Here is a 21,745-nt window from a genome sequence, read left to right as displayed (position 1 = left end):
TCTTTGGCTTGAGCAAATTTGAATGCCTGAGCAACATGGATTTCTTTTCTCCTATGATTTTTTTTTGTATGTACTCACTCATATATAGGTATTGATTTCAAGCTAGTCTATGGATGCCACACCTGTTGCTACTTGAAGCAGTTAATGTTTTTTCCTTTAGACTATTAGTTCTTATTCTTGGTAATTTGGTTGGGATATTACTTGACATTAGATTACTTATTTGCATCATCAATGTACATCTTTATTTCGTACCTTACTGGCTTCCCTGCTCTGTTCGTCTATTTTGGCATATTCTATGATACTATTAGAGGGAGTACATAATCAGGCATAATTTTCTAGATTTCTTTTCATGTATTTCTTTCGATGGCCATTATAATTAGCAAACTTATCCTTGCCGCAGCTCAGCGGGATGGAGAATGGGGAGATCGAGGCCGCCGAAGATGGGCTACCGGTGCCAGCACCGCCCAACGGGCGACGGTACCGACCGGTGGTATCGGAAGACAGCGCCGTCATCCAGATGACCTCCATGGACGGCTCCTCCACCTCCGCAACTACTGTTGCTGGCGTAACACCCCAGCCACCAAGGTGATGCAGACTTAGCTCAAATTTGTACCTAGTATTAAGGGTTTCGCGTTTAGTACAGATTACTCTTATGCGTGTATTACTACTAGCATTGTTGTTGTGTATTCGTGTGTGCACTGTCTTGACCATGACTTATTTAGCCAAATGGAGTGTTTAATCGACCAGTCCGATTAGGAGGTTAGTCTTGATGGTGTTAGTAACTAACCAGAAGCAGTACGTAGCGGACATGAGTTTACCTGAAGTTTTAACTTCATACTGGTTGTGGAGTGTTTGAGAGTTGGCATTACTATTTTTAGGCTTAAAGCCTTTTGGGCTTGTTGTGTGCTTGGTTAATCTAGCGTGCATCGAATAAGTGTCAAGTTCAGTTAGTAGTGTCGGTTTCGTCAATCTAGTTTCAGTTAATTTTTCAGCTATTTGTTAGGAACATATAGGATATGAGCTGGTCTTTGTGTTGATACGACCTTTGCGTTGTAAGCCTGGTTGCTCGGTTGTGGGATGACACGGTCGTTCTGAGCATCGTGTGAGCAGGCACGATCGATGTCTTGCTGAATAAAAGGAGAAAGAAAGAGAAAAAGCTGCAACAGTTGCACGAACCACAAAACCCTCGCCTGGTCTCTCTATGTTCTTGTTTGTTTGACAAGGGGGAGGAGAAAGGCTGCAAGTGGTATCAGAGATTGCCGATCATGGCGGATCGAATACGCCGCCACCGAAGAAGGTTAGGCCGACAGAGAAGAAGAAGCTCACGGACGCTGCGTTCGGGTCGGGATCAAAGTCTCCAAGGCGAACCTCTCTGTTGCCCACTTGCCGTGGTTGGAGCCAACACCATGGGCGCGAGCTAGCGATGAGGGAGAGGGTGGTGCGAGCCGTCACCGACAGCTCGTAGTGGTAGACCCTGACGCGTACCAACTAAGCGGACTGGACGGAGCTCATGCCCGTCCAACTGCAGGTGCACGGGCTCTCCTGCGCATCGTGCCAACTGAGCTAGTGCGCGTCCTCGCCGCCAAGGACAACGCCAAGGCAGCATGGGATACGATCAAGACTCTGTGCATCAGCCCGTGCACGAGTTAAAAGCACAGACGCGCAGCCAGGATTATGATCGTCTTGTTCATGGATGGTGAGACTGTCGAAACCTTCACGTTGCGTCTCTCCACGATCGGAGATGCTCGGTGACCTGGAGGACGAGCGGAAGGCCGTTAGAAAATTCGTGCGCATGCTGCCCCGTAAGTATCGACAGATTGCATCCTCCATTGAATCCTTGCTTGACCTCAAAACCATCTCCATTGAAGAGCTCAGCGGGCGGGCGACTACTCGTGGTGGAGGAGAACGAGGCCCTCGACGGTGACGACGACACCGGCAAGCTACTCCTCACGGAGGAGTGGCGAGAACGCTTCAAGCGCGGCACCCACGACGGGAGTGGCAACAGCTCGGGCGGTGATCACCGCTAGGGCAAGAACGCGACAAGGATCGCGACGACAAGCGAACAACCGTGGATGGCGCGAACGCCTTCAGCGGGTCCAAGAAGGATGACACTTGCCGCTACTGTGGCAAAAAGGGACATTGGCCCGCGAATGTCGCAAGAAGATGAGGAAGGAGGTGCACCTGGCCAAGGTCGACGACAACGTCGATCCCTCGGATGCTGCTCGCAGAGATCGTGTTGGACGGAGCACAACCTGCTCTAGAGGCGGCATCGCCCACTCCTGCAGCTGCTCTGGCCGTGCAAGGTGGTGCTTGCACCGCGCTGGTGCACGCAACGACCACGACGTCCACTACGCCGCTCGCGCCAGAGCGTGAATTGATCTTCCTCAATGAGAAGGCGGAGGTTGTCCTAGGGTGCGACACCGACCCCGTATACTCCGCCTGGTACCTAGACATAGGCGCGTCGAACCATATGACGGGGGAGTGCGCATCGTTCGTGGAGCTCAACGAAGCAGTGTGCGGCAGCGTCAAGTTCGGCGATGGCTCCGTGGTGCAGATCATGTGGCGCGACACCATCACCTTAAGCATCGACGGAGGACTGCAGCGCGCGTTCTGGATGTCTACTACATTCCCAGGCTCGGGAGCAGCATTGTCAGCCGCGGGCAGTTGGACAAGCACGCTTGCGATGTCAGGATCAAGCATGGTGTCCTAACAATCCGCGATCCGCGACAGGCGCGCCAACCTCATCGTCAAGGTAAAGCGTGCACCAAATCGCCTTTACAAACTCATCATTCAACCTGTGCAGCCCGTGTGCCTAGCTCTGTGCCATGACATGGCGTTGTGGCGCTGGCACACGTGTTTTGGGCACCTCCACTTCGAGGCGCTGCAGAAGATGGTGCGCGAGCATATGGTGCGCGGCATGCCCACCGTCGAGGGGAAGCACTGTCGAACGCCTTCCCGTAGAAAGCCAAGTTCAGAGCGGAGGAGCCGCTCAAATTGGTGGACGTTGATCTTTGCGGCGCCATCACGCCGCCCACGCTAGGTGGCCGCCGTTACTTCTTGCTCCTCGTCGACGACTATAGCCGCTACATGTGGCTTGTGTTGCTGTCGACGAAGGACGAAGCGGGCATGGGTCTCAAGCGCTTCAAGGCTGAGGCGCAGACGGAGGCGCGGCGCAAGCTTCGCACGCATGCATCGGCCGTGGCGGAGAGTTCACCTCCAACACGCTCGCCGAACACTTCGCGGAGTGCCGCAATCAGACCGTGCTGTTGATGAAGGACAAGAAGATGCCAAGCTTCTTTTGGGGAGGCGGTGACCACTGTTGGATAAGTCTATGCTGCTGCACATGGTCCTTGTGAAGGACTGGCTGCAGCACACACATGGTCCTTGTGAAGGACTGGTTGTTAGGATAGGATATGCTGCTGCACATGGTCCTTGTGAAGGACTGGTTGTTAGGATAGGATATGCTGCTGCACATGGTCCTTGTGAAGGACTGGCTGTTAAAATAGGATACCACATTTGACTGCTTTTAGGGGCATCAAGGACTGGCAGTTAGACTAGCATCTTAGACCGGTTGTTTTAGCATATTCGTGGCTGGCTAGCAGCTATATATTTGTATCCCTAACCCTCAGGTTGGGTATGGCATTGTGTGAGATGTGTGAGAAATAAAACCAACAAAAATTGCCCCAACTCTCCTAGTGTCATCCTCTTCTTCATGAAAGTGAGGCTAGAGATACTAAGTGGTATCAGAGCAAGGTTGTCTTGCAGCATAAGTGTTTCCCTCACAGGGAAACGGGGAAACGAGCAGCCTAGTCAGTAGTAGCTCCTGCTGCCCCTGGTTACTTCCCTCCCTCCGGGTTGTCGAGCAGCAGCTCGTCAGAAGCAGCGCTCAGCTCCCCGGCAGCGAGCCATGTCCGACGGCCACTCTCAGCACACGGCTACCTCCAGCACGCGGCGTCGGTAGGAGGCTGATCGCGCCGCGAGAGAGGAGTGTGAACGAGTGGCTGCAGTAGCCGCTGCGGCGGCAGCAAGGGCGTCGAGGCTGGCAGCAGCCAGAGCGGAGGTAGAAGCAGCAGCGGCAGCGGAGGCAGCATGTGCTGCAGCGGCAGAGGTCGAGGGCTTCCGCGGCAGCGCTAACAGCTCTGCTTCCGCTGATGGCAACGCTGCCGCAGACCACAACGCCGCAGCGCGTGAGCGGGCGACGCAGTGGGTAGCTGAGCACGCCCGCGGCGGTGGCGCCCCTAGAGGAGGCGCACGCGGCGACGACAGCTGGAACGACCAAGACCGCGGCCTCTACGGGGTCCGGACTGTGGTCAAGGACGTTGGTCCCGGTGCTGGGTGGCCTACGCTCACCAAAACCAACTACGTCGAGTGGGCCTCGGTCATGAGGATCAGGCTCTAGGTGCGGCACATGTGGGAGGCAGTCCAGGATAGCGACGTCGACCACCATGAGGATCGACGGGCATTGGATGCCGTAGTCCCGCCCGAAATGCAGTTCTCGCTTTCCAACAAGCGGACTGCCAAGGAGGCTTGGGACGCCATCGCTGCGGCACGCATCGACAGCGACCGTGCTCGCAAGTCCACACTGCAGGCACTTCGCAAGGAGTGGGAGAACCTGGCCTTCAAGCCAGGTGAGGACATTGATGACTTTGCTCTCCGTCTTAACACTCTGTTGCAGAAGATGGTGTAGTTCGGCGATGACACCTACGACGAGGAGAGAGCTGTTGAGAAGCTCTTTCGTTGCATCCCCGAGAAGTACAAGCAGATGTCAATCGAGGAGGCAATAGGTCGCCTCAAGGTCGTCGACACCGACGAGCCGCAGCCTCTCTCGGGGCCCATCACCACTGGCGGGAAGCTACTTCTCACTCGGGAGGAGTGGGATGCTGGCCACGGAGATAGGAAGAAGGGGAGTCCTCTTCCACGACGGGCGGCCGTAGGCGCGCAAAGACAGCCATGCCAGGGCGCAAGGTGGTGCCCGGGGAGGCGCCGCCGGCAGGCCCAAGCCGGCACATGTCGACACCTGCCACAACTGTCGACAACCACAATTGGGCCAAGGACTGTCGACAACCACTGCGCGGCCAGACCCACGTCGCACAGGCAGGGGAGGAGGAGCTGGCTCTATTCATGGCGCACACAAGCATCGAGCTACCCCCAGCGGCACCGACCGCAGCGGCTCTCCTTCACCTTGACGAGCCAAAGGCTCACGCCCTTCTCGGCGACGGCTCCGGATCCGGCAACGACAAGACCGGTGGGTGGTGCCTCGACACCGGCGCCACCCATCACATGACCGGCTGACGGGAGTTCTTTGCCGAGCTCGACTTAGATGTGCGAGGCTCCGTCAAGTTTGGGGATGCCTCCGTCGTGCAAATTCAGGGTGTTGGCTCCGTCATCTTCACCGCCAAGACTGGGGAGCACCGGTTGCTCACAGCTGTCTACTACATCCCCGCGTTGAGGAACTCCATCATCAGCCTGGGACAGCTGGATGAGAACGGCTCGCGCGTGCTGATCGAGCACGGGATCATGCGCATCTGGGATCGCCACCATCGCCTTCTTGCCAAGGTAACTAGAGGCGAAAATTGGCTCTACGTGCTTGATGTGCAGGTGGCACAACCCCTCTTGTCTCGCTGCTTGTCGGGACGACAGGGCATGGCTGTGGCACGAGCGCTTCGGGCACCTTCACTTCGAGGCCCTGAAGCGGCTTTGTACCAAGGAGATGGTGCGAGGCCTGCCGTGCCTTGACCATGCGGAGTAGTTCTGCAACGCCTGCGTATTGACGAAGCAGAGACGACACCCCTTTCCCTAGCAAGCGAGTTTCAGAGCCAAGGAGAAGCTCGAGTCGTGCACGGGGACTTGTGCAGCCCAGTGACACCCGCCACACTAGGAGGACGACGCTACTTCCTGCTGCTCGTCGACGACCACTCTCGCTACATGAGGGTGGTGCTCCTCGGCAGCATGGGAGAGGCAGCGGATGTCATCAGGCGTGCGGAGGTTGCTGCGAAGGCGCAGTGCGGCCACAAGCTGCGCGTGCTGCGTACCGACAACGGCGGCGAGTTCACGGAGGCTGAATTCGCGTCGTACCGCGCTGATGAAGGCATCCATCGCCACTACTCCGCGCCATACAGCCCGCAGCAAAACTACGTCGCCGTGCGGCGCAAACAGACGGTTGTGGGGGTGGCTCGGCCCCTCCTCAAGCAGAGAGGGATGTCGGCTGTTTTCTGGGGAGAGGTGATGCTGACGGTCGTCTACATCCTCAACCGCTCGCCTACCAAGGCTCTCGACGGAAGGACGCCGGACGAGGCCTGGCATCGGCGAAAGCCGGTAGTCTCCCATTTGCGGGTTTTCGGCTACCTCGCATTCGCCAAGGGGCTCGGCAACGTGGGCAAGCTCGATGACAGGAGCACTCCGGGAGTGTTCATTGGCTACTCGGAGGGTGTGAAGGCCTACCGCATCCTCGACCCAAAGACACAGCGTGTGTGCACGGCGCGAGACGTCGCGAGGCTGGGCATGGGGTAAGGTGGTGGACGACAACTCGACTCCGACGTCTGACGACTTCACTGTCGACTATGTCCACTTCGAGAGAGCCGGGGGAGTAGGCAGCTCCTCTTCGGCGAGCATGTCTACCTCAGCCCCGAAGTCTCCACTGACACCGGTGGTTGCTACACCAACGGCACGACAGACGGCGACGCCACGTACTCCAGCACCGGCAGTCACTCCTTCGGGCACGTCGCTCATGTCGAGCACAGCCCAGTGGAGTTCGCTTCCCCGCTTTCTCACGACAGGGAGCACATCGACCCATATCATTATGGCGCGCCAATGCGGTACCGTACGATGGAGAACCTGCTCGGCGACCATCCGGTGCCGAGACTGGTGCCACGCGGCCTGGAGGCGCCTGTAGCTTGCGCGTGATGACGGCGAGCCTCGAGGCTGAAAGAGATGCGGCATGGCGCCCCGCGATGCTGATGGAGATGGATGCGGTCGAGAAGAACCGCACCTGGGAGCTTGCTGACCTCCCTCGTGGTCATCACGCGATCACCCTTAAGTGGGTGTTCGAGCTAAAGAGGGATGAAGCCGGCGCCATCATCAAGCATAAGGCTCACCTGGTGCACGAGGTTTCAGTAGGAGGGAGTCGACTTCGACGACGCCTTCAATCCTGTGGCATGGATGGAGTCTGTGCCTTGCGCTAGCTGCCTAGGAGGGATGGCGCGTCCATCACATGGATGTCAAGTCTGCCTTCCTCAACAATGACTTGAAGGAGGAGGTGTACGTGCAACAACCGCTAGGATTTGTGATTCCCGGCCAGGAGGGCAAGGTACTCCGTTTGCGCAAGGCCCTCTATGGCCTACGGCAGGCACCAAGGGCGTGGAATGCCAAGCTGGATTCCACGTTGAAGACGATGGGCTTCGAGCAAAGCCCGCACAAGGCAGCCGTCTACCGATGGGGGAGTGGTGGAAACACCCTGTTGGTAGGCGTCTATGTCGACGACTTGGTGATCACCGGCATCAAGGATGCGGAGGTGGCGGCGTTCAAGGAAGAGATGAAGGCCGCCTTCCAGATGAGTGATCCGGGGCTCCTCTCCTTCGAGGTGCACTAGGTCATGCTTCGACAGACCGCCTACGCCAAGCGCATCGTTGAGCTAGCTGGGCTCACCGACTGCAACCCAGACCTCACTCTGATGGAGGAGAGGCTGAAACTGAGGCGCGATAGCACGACGGAGGAAGTGGACGCTACTCAGTGCCGGCGTCTTGTGGAGAGCCTTCGCTACCTCGCCCACACACGGCCGGACTTGGCATTCTCCGTCAGCTATGTTAGTCGGTTCATGGAGTGACCGACGACGGAGCACTAGCAGGCTATGAAGAGGATCATCCGCTACGTTGCGGGGACTCTCGACCATGGCCTCGACTACCCTAGGTGTCCTGGGGCAGCAGACTTCGTCGGGTACAAGGACAACGACCATGCCTGCGACATCGACACCAGCAAGAGCACGAGCGGGATTCTCCTTTTCCTCGGCAAGTGCCTCGTGAGCTGGCAGTCGGTCAAGTAGCAGGTGGTGGCCATGTCCATCTGCGAGGCCGAGTACATCGCGGCCTCCACTGCCTGCACTTAGGCGCTCTGGCTGGCTCGACTGCTGTGTGATCTCCTCGGCTGGCTCGACTGCTGTGTGATCTCCTCGGCTGAGAGAGGTCTTTGACAGTTTAGTGAAGATTGTTGTGGGAAATGGCAAGGACACCCTGTTCTGGCGTGGCAGGTGGATCAATGGCAAAAGAGCTGAGATTTCGCGCCGGGTCTGTCTCAGATTGTTGCCACTCGAGTGAGGAACGTTAGGACGGTGGAGCAAGGACTCCATGAGAACCGTTGGCTGCTTGATCTCCCAGGGAGAGTAGCTGCTGGTGGGGTGCGGGAATGCCTAGCACTATGGCTAGCGATCCAAGCTGTGGAGCGTGCCAGCGAAGACGATGACAAGTACACCTGGCCGTGGTCGCCACATGGAATTTACACCTCCAAGTCCACTTACAAGATGCTGATGGAGGGCAGAAGCAATTTTCAGCTGGGAACGACAATCTGGTGAGGCGTAGCCACGCCTAAGAGTAAGCTCTTGATATGGTTGGCTGCCCAACACCGTATCTGGACCTCGGACAGAAGAGTGAGGCACGGCCTGCAACAGAATTCGGATGTGTGCTGGGTATGTTTGCAGGTGGAGGATACGGCTGAACACATTTTGATTTAGTGCGTAACAGCGAGGGAGGTCTGTCATCATTGCAAACAAGGACTCCGTTATGGGTTTAGGGCACCAGAGAGCGAGGACACGCTGGAGGCTTGGTGGATTGCTGAGAGTGCGCGGATTAAAGCTAGAGAGAGGAAGTGGTTTGACGGTCTTGTTTGTATCACTGGACCTGCGCTTTGGAAAAACAGGAATGCATGGTGCTTCAACAATAGGCACCTGCAAAAGCCTGCCGTCGAAATTGCGGCAGCCATCCTCCAGGAGTTTAAACTATTGCGTACGATCAGAGAAGGAGGAGGAGGAGGAGCTAACGATATAGCGAGAGAGTAGGCTTTGTGTTTTTTTGCTTTTTGAGTTCATGGCACTTGTGTTCGGCACAAGATGCCATTGCTTGTATATAACATTCTGCCTTCTATAAAATTAAGGAGGAGGAGGAGCTTGTATATAACATTGCCTTCTATAAAATTAAGATGCCATTGCTTGTATATAACATTGCCTTCTATAACAAGCAGCCATCCTCCAGGAGTTTAAACTATTGCGTACGATCAGAGAAGGAGGAGGAGGAGCTAACGATATAGCGAGAGAGTAGGCTTTGTGTTTTTTTGCTTTTTGAGTTCATGGCACTTGTGTTCGGCACAAGATGCCATTGCTTGTATATAACATTCTGCCTTCTATAAAATTAAGGTACGTGATTGCATACTCTCGCGAAATATTTTTAAACTCCAAAATAGCAAAATTGCCTTTGGACCGGGACCAACTCGAGGGAGATAGAATCAGACCTAAGCTCCATTACCCTCGTGTCTGGGACCGAATGGAGGGAAATGGAATTATTTATCCTCATCGCTCGTACCAAATCGAGTGAAATAGAATCAGATCAAAGGTCCATTACCCTCCTCTGTCCTCTCTGCCAGTATTTGATACTTAACAATCAATACTGAAGTACAAGTGACAAAAATCAAGCTTAATGTTAGCCCATAGGCTCAGTATTTGATACTTTGTTAATCAATACTAATGCTCCAAATTTCACTAACATCATCTATAGTCAAACCCAAGGTAATTTAATTCCAACACCTCAGTGGCAGCAAGCGTAACAAAGGGGGCAAAGACAGAACAAATGTGTATCAGACCTCTAGGTACTACAGAAGATCGGGGCATCCAAGCAGATGAAGACGATGACATCGAGGAGGTGGACGACGAGCACGAGGAAGAAGAGGGAGGATCTGGGTGGAGACGAAGCGGGCAACATCGATACATGGAGTTTGAAATGGCAGCAAGCATAGCAGAGGGGGCAAAGACAGAACAACTGTGTAAGTTTTTTTTTTATCCCTCATGTGATGTTTCTTCAGCCCCCTGATACATCTTCGGTTCCTGGTCCTAAAAAAATATAGTCAATGGAAAGCATTAGCTCAATTCTTCTCCAGTCCATCAATGTTCAGCGCTATGTCAATGAATGAATGGCATGGCATGTAGGCCTCCGCCTTCGACCGACGGGGATGATGGATATGATTTGACTTACCATTAACATGGGATTGAAAATATTCCACGAATGGTATACCAGCAGATGTGTTAGCCTCTTCTTTTGTAGCAACAGATCTTCATGGGACTACAAGTAAATATGATAAATGTATTACAAAACTTTAGCACCATTATTAGCATAGAAACTGACATTAATTACCGCTGCACATTTCAAGATCTCCACCCCCATGTGTTCTTCGATGAGTCTTAGCAAGTAAATAAAAGCACCGCCATGATTCCTCGTGTGGTCTCCAGGACGTTTTCTGTCAAAACAGTGGAAGTTAATTGGCTAGTGATGTAAGCTATTACTTAAACTCAAGGTAGACTAATTAAAATATAGGAAGTTGTTGTGTGGACTCACATTTTGACCTCGACTCATCTGGATATTTCATAGGAAAATTAGTGTCATCCTTTAAATTGAATTGCAAAGTTGGTTTAAATTTATTTGTGTTCGGCATTTTGCCCTCTGTATATTCTAACTGCAACCTCAGCAGGGAGCTTTGTAACTTACCAACCTGTTAATTCAGATACATATGAATTAAATTAGTTGCTAGAAATTAACTGAATCTTTAAGATAAGTGCACCAACCACTTCTTTTATGACAGCTCCATGTATATTATCCTTTTCCGAGTCATTGACTGTAGGCAGAAAATATATAAGTTCTTATCTTCAAGATGCAGAGACATGATGCATAAAACCCAGTGACCCGTATTGTTCAGAATAATGTAAATCTGCAAAAGAAATTTCAGTTAACTGAGTGGATCATTTTTCACTGGAAATGAAATCATTTGCTCAAGCCAGCATTTACCCTCTCGAGAAGTTCTAAAGTTGCTTCTTTTCTAAGATACTCATCAGTGGACTCTTGTGTACAATCGTCATCAAGAATCTTCACCTATTTTAGTGTCAAAAGGAAAAAATCAGCTAGTCGTTTTTGGCAAATCAAATCAAATAGTTATAAAAGAAAGTGTGCATACCAGAGTCGGCTAATCGATGATCAAGCAAGTTGTGGTCTTATTTTTCCAGTCTGTGATCATGGCTTTGATGCACATATTCACAAATTCCATGGTTTCTTCTCCTCCTTTCAATGAATTTACAAACTGTTCTGCAGTTACAGAAGTACCACCAATTGTAACCTTTGGATTGCCATTAGTTTCTCCTTTCAGCACATGCTTCTCATACGATTGTTCATAGAGAGCCACATTAGGTTAAGTACCACCAATTGTAACCTTTGGATTGCCATTAGTTTCTCCTTTCAGCACATGACCTAATGTGGCTCTCTATGAACAATCGTATGAGAAGCATGTGCTGAAAGGAAACTAATGGCAATCCAAAGGTTACAATTGGTGGTAGTTTTGTAACTGCAGAACAGTTTGTAAATTTATTGAAAGGAGGAGAAGAAAACCATGGAATTTGTGAATGTGTGCATTAAGGCCATGATCACAGACTGGAAAAATAAGACCACAACCTGCTTGATCATCGACCAGCCGACTGTGGTATGCACACTTTCTTTTATAACTATTTGATTTGCCAAAAACGACTAGCTGATTTTTTCCTTTTGACACCAAAATAGGTGAAGATTCTCGAGAGGGTAAATGCTGGCTTGAGCAAATGATTTCATTTCCAGTGAAAAATGATCCACTCAGTTAACTGAAATTTGTTTTGCAGATTTACATTATTCTGAACAATACGGGTCACTGGGTTTTATGCATCATGTCTCTGCATCTTGGAGATGAGAACTTGTATATTTTCTGGCTACAGTCAATGACTCGAAAAAGGATAATATACATGGAGCAGTCATAAAAAAAAGTGGTTGGTGCACTTATCTTAAAGATTCAGTTAATTTCTAGCCAACTAATTTAATTCATATGTATCTGAATTAACAGGTTGGTAAGTTACAAAGCTCCCTGCTGAGGTTGCAGTTAGAATATATAGAGGGCAAAATGCCGAACACAAATAAATTTAAACCAACTTTGCAATTCAATTTAAAGGATGACACTAATTTTCCTATGAAGTATCCAGATGAGTCGAGGTTAAAATGTGAGTCCACACAACAATTTCCTATATTTTAATTAGTCTACCTTGAGTTTAAGTAATAGCTTGATATCACTAGCCAATTAACTTCCACTGTTTTGACAGAAAACGTCATGGAGACCACACGAGGAATCATGGCGGTGCTTTTATTTACTTGCTAAGACTCATCGAAGAACACATGGGGGTGGAGATCTTGAAATGTGCAGCGGCAATTAATGTCAGTTTCTATGTTGATAATGGTGCTAAAGTTTCTAATACCTTTATCTTATTTACTTGTAGTCCCATTAAGATCTGTTGCTACAAAAGAAGAGGCTAACGCATCTGCTGGTATACCATTCGTGGAATATTTTCAATCCCATGTTAATGCTAAGTCGAATCATATCTATCATCCCCGTCGGTCGAAGGCGGAGGCCTACATGCCATGCCATTCATTCATTCATTGAGATAGAGCTGAACATTGATGGACTGGAGAAGAATTGAGCTAATGCTTTCCATTGACTATATTTTTTTAGGACCAGGAACCGAAGATGTATCAGGGGGGCTGAAGAAACATCACATGAGGGATAAAAAAAAGGAAACTCCATGTATCGATGTTGCCCGCTTCGCCTCCACCCAGATCCTCCCTCTTCTTCCTCGTGCTCGCCGTCCACCTCCTCGATGTCATCGTCTTCATCTGCTTGCATGCCCCGATCTTCTGCAGTACCTAGAGGTCTGATACACAGGTCTTTGCCCCCTTTGTTACGCTTGCTGCCACTGAGGTGTTGGAGTTAAATTACCTTGGGTTTGACTATGGATGATGTTAGTGAAATTTGGAGCATTAGTATTGATTAACAAAGTATCAAATACTGAGCCTATGGGCTAACATTAAGCTTGATTTTTGTCACTTGTACTTCAATATTGATTGTTAAGTATCAAATAGAGGACAGAGGAGGGTAATGGACCTTTGATCTGATTCTATTTCACTCGATTTGGTACCAACGACGAGGATAAATATTCCATTTCCCTCCATTCGGTCCCAGACACGAGGGTAATGGAGCTTAGGTCTGATTCTATCTCCCTCGAGTTGGTCCCGGTCCAAAGGCAATTTTGCTATTTTGGAGTTTAAAAATATTTCGTGAGAGTACGCAATCGCGTACCTTAATTTTATAGAAGGCAGAATGTTATATATAAGCAATGGCATCTTGTGCCGATGCCATGAACTCAAAAAGCAAAAAAACACAAAAATTTGCTGATGGCTACAAGTAGAATATCTGCAATGTAAGGCTATCACCCCCACTTCAAAAATTTGTTGATGATACTGTAATTTTCTTTGGCTTGAGCAAATTTGAATGACTGAGCAGCAGGAATTCCTTTTCTCCTATGATTGTTTTTGTATGTACTCACTCATATATCGACATTGGTGTCAAGCTTCCATAGTTAGTGTGTTAGTCTATGGATGCCACACCTGTTGCTACTTGATACAGTTAATTTTTTACCTTAAGACTATCAGTTCTTATTCTTGGTAATTTAGTTGAGATATTACTTGACATTAGATTACCTATTTGCATCATCAATGTACATCTTTATTTTTGTACCCTGTTGGCTTCCCTGCTCTGTTCACTATTTTGGCATATTCCATGATACTACTGGAGGGAGTACATAATCAGGCACAATTTGCCAGATTTCTTTTCATGTATTTCTTTCGATGGTCATTACAATTAGCATACTTAATAGCTTTGAATTTATGAACTCATGTTTTCTTGTATATATATTATAGGAACCTTAAGTCTGGCGCTAATCTAACTATTGATCCAAGCATGCAAGAAGGTTCTAGTGATCATGCTACATCCATTGGACCTCAGAGGGATTCAAAGCTAGAGCTTTTTGGCTTTGACTCACTTGTAAATATTCTGGGCCTCAAGAGGTATGATCCATCTTTTTATAATTTTATCTAGGTTGACTAAAAACTTGAGATCCATCTTATTTTGTTAAGCGCACATAGTTTTTGCCTAATATGTTAAGCATGTGCTCTCCAAAGAAATAGTTGATTTTACTTTATGACATAATCATTTGATTGAATCTGAACAGCATGACAGGAGAACAGGTGCAAGCTCCTTCAAGTCCTAGAGAGGGGGAGGATGTAGCGATCACCATCGGACGCCCGAAGGTTGTCTCTGGTTCTACATTTAGGATGAGTGCCACCGGCTTAATGATGAATAACCAAGAGTTAGAATGATTTAGTTAACAGGCAACAGTAGTACTCCACGTATCGTATCGACGAGTTGTTGCATCCCTAATTATATTTACTCAACGTTAAGTTGCTGATTTGTACATTTGAGTTTTCATGCCTGATCTCCAAAGTTCAGAGTTTTTCATTGATTTTAGTTGACCGGTTATTTTTTCTGTTTATTTGGTTTATCATTTCAATGTATGAGTGTTTGTAAAAACTATATTATTTACTCCATTAATTTTATATGGTTAGCAGGATTTTGGACCTAAGTTTGGTACAATGATGGGGGTCTTTGTGCCATGCTTGCAGAATATCTTGGGAATCATTTATTATATCCGCTTTACCTGGTGAGTATTGGTATTGTGTGCACTTGGTTTTGCTACATTCCTATTTGGTTTCTGCACAACGAATTTGCTACGCTGCCATGTTGTTTCCATATAGTTATTGTCATTTTTTGGCAGAAGACGACTTCTAATATTTCTATTCCTAGATGGTTGAGCTTTGGTAGAACCAATTTAAAGTAACTGCAAAGTCTAAAGATATATTGCTGTCCTTGTGTGAACATATTTGACTGCTCTTGCAGTATTAATCCCTTTGGTACCTTGGACACTTTTTACCGTGGTTGGAAGTGGTATTTGAGGAATTGTGATACATGTCTTTCTTCATGGGCCTAGTTCGTTTTAGGTTATTGAACAAGCAACACTGACAAATACGTTTTACGTTCTGTAGGATTGTAGGTATGGCAGGCATATGGCAGTCTCTTGTTTTGGTCTCATTCTGTGGTGCATGTACATTTTTAACCAGCTTATCATTAAGTGCCATTGCAACAAACGGGGCAATGAAGGTATGAACTACTGGTGGCGGGTCCGTGTATGATAGTCTTGATACCTGATATGCCTTATTTTTGCTGGCTGAGTTGTTTTCATTTCATATGTGAAACCTGGTGCCTAGATATGATTAAATTTTATTTGTATGGTTAAAGTTCATCTAGACTCATTGCTACTTTGGGAGCTTTGCTTGATATTCTGTGCTGCTACCTCAATAAACTGAAATACCAGTTAGCTGATATACATTTTGTATGATCCATAGGGTGGTGGACCATATTATCTCATTGGTCGTGCACTTGGTCCTGAAGTTGGAGTTAGTATTGGATTGTGTTTCTTCCTTGGAAACGCGGTTGCTGGATCAATGTGAGTGTACACTGCAATAGCCAAGTACTTGCAGTTCTCATTTAAATCCTTTATCTTTTGTTTGCTTGTGGAGAAGTTGTGAGGATATTTGTGCACCTGCTGCTTGGAAGCTGGCATTGCATTAGTGGTGTCATGTAGTTGTTCAAGTTAGCATGTAATGAGCGGAATGGATTTTGTTAAAATATAAAAGAAGTGAAACGAAAGGGTTTTGTGTTATACGCTGATACTTGTTAGCCCTGTCCTGGGAACTGGGCACGGATCAGTTGGCTATTGGCATGTGGATGGCTGTGCGCATAGCCGCATAGCCCACGACCCACGTTCAAGCCTTGGCTCCACAGGATTGCGCCCAAGTTGCTTCTCCTTAATCTATTGCCACAGGGGCTCCCCCGTCTGCTGGTCACTTTTTTTTGTTAACCTGTCCTGTACCAATGAATGATTTGTTTGCAGATGTTCCAAAAGTTGGTTATTTATAAAATTTCCATATACCTTCACTTAAACCATTATGTTAGAAAGAACATGTCTGGATTGAGTATAATGATAGAAACAGCTGAATTAGTAGTATAAACTCTGAACTCTTCGGACCACTGCATTTCAGATACATTTTTTTTATTTTTTATTACTTGTTAGTTTGACATGTATTCATATATGTTGGTTGCTCCCCAACACTCCCTCCCCAACTTACCTGTCATTTCAGGTACGTTCTGGGTGCTGTAGAGACCTTTTTGGACGCCCTTCCTTCTGCAGGATTGTTTCAAAGTAAGTTTCGAGTGATACTAGTCAACATGTTTTGTTTATATTTGCGAGTGCCGAGTACAAATGGTGAACCATTTCCAAATGTGCAAAGCGTAGACCCTTGTACATCAATTTTTTTGTTAGGGTATAGAAAATACCTATATTTAATTGGGTCAATTTCATTTTAATTTAATTTGCCTTGCTAGCTTGGGTGCATGCTTCATGTGAAATCGAGAAAAGGAAGCAGATCTGCACTACAACTAGACAATACTTACTATTTTCTTAACTTGTAATGTCAGTTTCTATTTTTATTTCACTAACTTATAGTTTATTAATGACGCAGAGAGTGTAACAGTGGTCAACAATACGTTATCAAACGGTACAGCAGTAGCCGGCACAGCAACTATATCGACACCCAGCTTGCATGACCTTCAAGTATATGGTGTTATTGTGACCATATTGCTCTGTTTTATTGTGTTTGGTGGTGTCAAAATCATCAACAAGGTTGCGCCTGCCTTCTTAATACCAGTACTGTTTTCACTGTTATGCATTTATCTTGGTGTCTTCATTGCACCAAGACACAATGCTCCAAGTAAGTACAATGTGACGTCTATATTGGAAGATCAACATTACGCATTTATGTGATCAATTGTAATGTCGGTTTTCCTACCTAGAGGGGATCACCGGGTTGAGTCTAACTTCACTCAGAGACAACTGGGGTTCAGAATATCAACGTACAAACAATGCTGGAGTTCCTGATCCAAATGGGTCTATATATTGGGATTTCAAGTAAGCTTGTAACTTCTCCCATTACTTGAAAATTCTCTTATCACTCCATGTGAACTTATGAGGAATCTAAAGCATACTGAAGTCATTATGCACAATTTTCACTTTACCCTTTGACCAATCATGACAATGACCCCACTTCCATTATTTGTCGTTAATAGGATGAACACTGGGGCTTGAGTTTGCTCACAAGCATATTCATTCTTTTGGACCAGGATACACAATTTACACATGTCCAAAACTTTAGAGTAAAAATATACTTTGCACTCATTACACGGCCATATATTTTACTTTGCACCACATTTTACAAGAGTTTTCACTTTGCACTAGGTCTGGCACAATAATTTTGCACTTTGCACCAGGTCCTGTAGAAAAACATATTTGAAAAATCTGAATAATTTCATACATGTATATAATGGGACGTAATATATACATATAAGTTTTAGTTCTTGATAAATCCAAGCTTAAAAGGGCTTAAGCGAAACTTGGAAATGAGTTTTGGGACCTGTTATTTAACCTCACGAGCTTGAAGGCTGGAGATGAATCAAACTCTATTATTGAAAAATTAGGTTTTTGTCCTGCAGGACAATATTATTTTTTAAATCTTTGTGCAAATGTAACTCCTCAACACATTTTGTGTACTTTTCAGTGCTTTGGTAGGTCTCTTTTTCCCAGCAGTCACTGGAATTATGGCAGGCTCAAACCGATCCGCAGAACTGAAAGATACACAACGTTCAATACCAATTGGAACATTATTCGCTACTCTTACAACGACTGCTATGTACTTGTTTTCTGTGCTTCTATTTGGAGCCTTGTCCACAAGAGAAGAGCTTCTAACTGATAGGTAAGTGCTTTTTAATGCTGCAAATTGCCATTGAAGGTAATGTGTTCTCTATGGTTTTGAATAATTTATTTGTTTAGGATCTGTATCCATGATGCTGCCAGGGCATGATTATCTGCTCTATGAGTAGAGAAATATATTGATTCATTGCGTTGGTTTTGGTTACGTTCTCACGGGCAGTAAAGTTACTTTTGTTGTTAGTGCATCTTCCTTGTAAGGGTCCTGTTTGAGGTTGTATATACTCCTTGCTTGTACACGCAGTATGATTTGTTTCATCTGAGCTAATGGAAAGTTCTATAGACTAATCTACTTCATATGGTCAATATTCATGCTTTATATACTGCACATTGCTGAAATCTGTTTTTTCTCTGTATTGTTTTATCGAACAACTACATTCATACAGCATGGCTGTAGGTTACATGTAGTTCCATCTTAGTCCCATAAGCTGTTAAATTACTGAGTTGTTGTGTGCTTAAGCTCATAAATATCCTTAATACTTGCAGGCTTCTTACTGCTACAGTGGCATGGCCTGCTCCAGTAGTGATTTACATTGGTATTATACTGTCCACTTTAGGCGCAGCACTGCAGAGTTTGACAGGAGCTCCAAGGTTGCTAGCAGCAATAGCAAATGATGACATTCTTCCAGTCCTTAACTACTTCAAGGTTTCTGAAGGCGCCGAACCTCATGCGGCAACTTTGTTCACAGCGTTCATCTGTATTGGATGTGTGATTATTGGGAACTTAGATTTAATTACACCAACGATCACTATGTTTTTTCTACTGTGTTATGCTGGTGTGAACCTGTCGTGCTTTCTGCTTGACTTACTTGATGCTCCTAGTTGGCGCCCTCGATGGAAATTTCATCACTGGAGTCTTTCACTTGTTGGTGCATCGCTTTGCATTGGTATGCTTTTTGACCCTTACCACATTATTTCGTCATTCATGACATCCATCCTGAGTTTTCTGTAATACTTTTACTGAATCTATATCTTATAAAGCAAAACCCCACTAGAGGGTCATTTAAGTTGTCTATCTCAACATGCAAGCTATCCACATCATCCATTTTATTAGCCATCCAATTGTCCATGTCATCCCCCACTAACATTCATTAATACTCTATATGCAAGCCACATCATCTATTTTTAAGCCATCCAATTATCCAATCATCAACTCTTTTAGCCGTCAACTACATAACCATTTCAAGTCAGTTTTTTTAAGTTAGCCTCTTGACTATTTACGCCAATTGAATCATGCATGTTCCTACAAATAACATCCTATTACAATCAACTTATATCCTTTTGTTTTTTACAAAATAGAGTTATCGGAGAAATTCCCGCTGCAACGCGCGGGGTATCCTTCTTGTATATATTGGTTATAATGTACTTACTTGACTTAGACAATATTTTGATTGAAGAATTCTGTTCACATGTGTTCTTTTCATCCAACCAGCTTCTGCTAACCTGCACTGAAGTATTGTGTACTTTGTATTTCTTGTGGCCCACAGCTAGTTAGAATGCATAATCTCATTGTGTTTATTATAGTACAGCTAGTTAGAATGCATCCTCTCATTGTGTTTATGATAGCAGTGCTTTCCACTTACATGAATCTCTCTCTCAATTTCAGTTATCATGTTTTTGATCTCTTGGTCCTTCACTGTTATCTCACTTGCCCTTGCAAGCCTCATCTATTACTATGTGAGTATAAAAGGGAAGGCTGGTGACTGGGGAGATGGGTTCAAGAGTGCATATTTTCAGTTGGCACTGCGAAGTCTCAGATCGCTAGGAGGTATATCTTTCTGCATTGAATAAGAAATATTCATAAGTAACTGCACGAACCCCCATTGTTCTAACTTCTAACACTCATTGTTCTTCTTGCAGCAAACCAAGTTCATCCTAAGAATTGGTACCCCATTCCTCTGATATTATGCCGCCCTTGGGGCAAACTTCCAGAAAATGTCCCTTGTCATCCAAAGCTTGCAGATTTTGCCAATTGTATGAAGAAAAAGGGCCGTGGTATGTCAATATTTGTCTCAACAATTGACGGTGATTACCATGAACTGGCTGAGGATGCTAAGACTGCTTGTCATCAGCTGGAAGCCTACATTGAGTACAAACGCTGTGAGGGTGTTGCGGAGATCATTGTAGCACCTTCAATGTCTGAGGGTTTTCGCAGCATTGTTCAGACGATGGGGCTAGGTAACTTGAAGCCGAATATCGTTGTGGTGCGGTACCCTGAGATCTGGCGCCGTGAGAATCTGACAGAGATACCATCAACATTTGTCAGTATAATAAATGATTGCATCATTGCTAACAAGGCTGTTGTTATTGTGAAGGGCCTTGATGAGTGGCCTAATGAGTTCCAGAGACAGTATGGGACTATTGACCTCTACTGGATTGTGAGAGATGGAGGATTGATGCTTCTTCTGTCTCAGCTCCTGCTCACGAAAGAGACCTTTGAAAGCTGCAAGATCCAAGTCTTTTGCATAGCTGAAGAGGACAGTGATGCTGAAGAGCTGAAGACTGATGTCAAAAAGTTCTTGTATGATCTTAGGATGCATGCCGAGGTCATAGTTCTGACAATGAAGTCGTGGGAATCTCACTTGGAGAGCAGTAGCAGTGGTGCTCAGCCAGATGATTCCCAAGAGGCTTACATTAGTGCACAGGGAAGGATCAGCACATACCTTTCAGAGATGAAGGAAACCACAGAAAGGGAAGGGCGGCCACAAATGGAGCATGGGAAGCAACTTGTTGTGAACGAACAAAAGGTTGATAAATTCCTCTATACAATGTTGAAATTAAACTCCATGATACTCAGGTACTCCAGAATGGCAGCTGTGGTGCTAGTGAGCCTCCCTCCGCCACCGCTGAATCACCCTGCATATTTCTACATGGAGTATATGGATCTTCTTGTAGAGAATATCCCACGCATGTTGATAGTTAGGGGATACAGAAGAGATGTTGTCACGTTTTTCACATGATTAGATGTATACTTTTGGAACACCGAGCTCCGTTTGGCTGTTGTACCATCATAGCAGAATGAACACGCAGATCTGTGCAGATTCAGTGCCTTAAGTTTGAAGCCCTCCCCTTGAAGGCTGCCTTGAGATGAGATGCTCTGGGCTGCTATTGTCATATTAGGTGCGTGAATTGTAGTATCTTCATTCTTATCTTGGACACGACAGATGAATACTTAATCATTACGAATTTTGTACCCATGTCCACCATACTTAACAGTTTAGAAACACACAACAGTAGCAATAGTGACCCTATTTGTGTCGGTTGATGCCTTGATGGAAGAGCAAATACTGCAGAATTCATGGTCGTGGGCTATAATTAGAGAATATTCTGTTAACGGCTGATGTCAATGCATTTCTGTAGATACATGTGAAACATTGGCTGATATGATTGGTTTTGTTTATTTTTGACACTATCAAGTATTGTTATACATTGCACTTCTGTTGTCCTTCGGGCAAGTGTCTGAAGTTTTTCTGTCTAATGCGGACTTCTCATAAATTAGCGTGAACTTTTGGTGGGGTACCTGTGATATTTTATGCTGTCATTGCGTGCATTTATCGTGGTACTGTTCTTCAATCAAAACCGGCCAGCCTGCGGTCATTCTCATCTCCGAGTGTGACTGGCAGCGGCAGAGATGGATGACGGGGATTGCTTAGCCCTAATTTTCCGTGTGGTGTGGGTAATGGTGGCGATGCCCGCTTAGATCTCCGA

General features: G+C 46.6%; 1 protein-coding gene across 1 annotated transcript; it reads left to right on the top strand.

Moving 5' to 3' along the window:
* Nucleotides 1-109: 109 nt before the first annotated feature.
* LOC124692959 (cation-chloride cotransporter 1-like) lies at nucleotides 110-21,462 on the top strand. Its single transcript, XM_047226400.1, has 14 exons — nucleotides 110-140; nucleotides 401-585; nucleotides 14,019-14,165; nucleotides 14,330-14,408; nucleotides 14,727-14,818; nucleotides 15,201-15,315; nucleotides 15,561-15,661; nucleotides 16,356-16,417; nucleotides 16,737-16,985; nucleotides 17,068-17,182; nucleotides 17,829-18,023; nucleotides 18,524-18,924; nucleotides 19,644-19,805; nucleotides 19,898-21,462. The coding sequence occupies exons 1-14, from the start codon at nucleotides 114-116 to the stop codon at nucleotides 20,995-20,997; spliced, it is 3,030 nt and encodes a 1,009-aa protein (XP_047082356.1). The 5' UTR covers nucleotides 110-113; the 3' UTR covers nucleotides 20,998-21,462.
* The last annotated feature ends 283 nt before the right edge of the window (nucleotides 21,463-21,745 follow it).

This window comes from Lolium rigidum, chromosome 2, assembly GCF_022539505.1.
Source record: "Lolium rigidum isolate FL_2022 chromosome 2, APGP_CSIRO_Lrig_0.1, whole genome shotgun sequence".
Taxonomy (NCBI): domain Eukaryota; kingdom Viridiplantae; phylum Streptophyta; class Magnoliopsida; order Poales; family Poaceae; genus Lolium; species Lolium rigidum.
This window is presented reverse-complemented; position numbering and strand designations above follow the sequence as displayed.

Coding starts and splice junctions, on each gene's coding strand:
- LOC124692959 (XM_047226400.1), top strand. CDS start 114: ATGCCACACCTGTTGCTACTTGAAGCA. Junction 586..14,018: donor GTAACACCCCAGCCACCAAG/GTGATGCAGACT, acceptor TATATATTATAG/GAACCTTAAGTCTGGCGCTA. Junction 18,925..19,643: donor TGGTGCATCGCTTTGCATTG/GTATGCTTTTTG, acceptor TCTCAATTTCAG/TTATCATGTTTTTGATCTCT.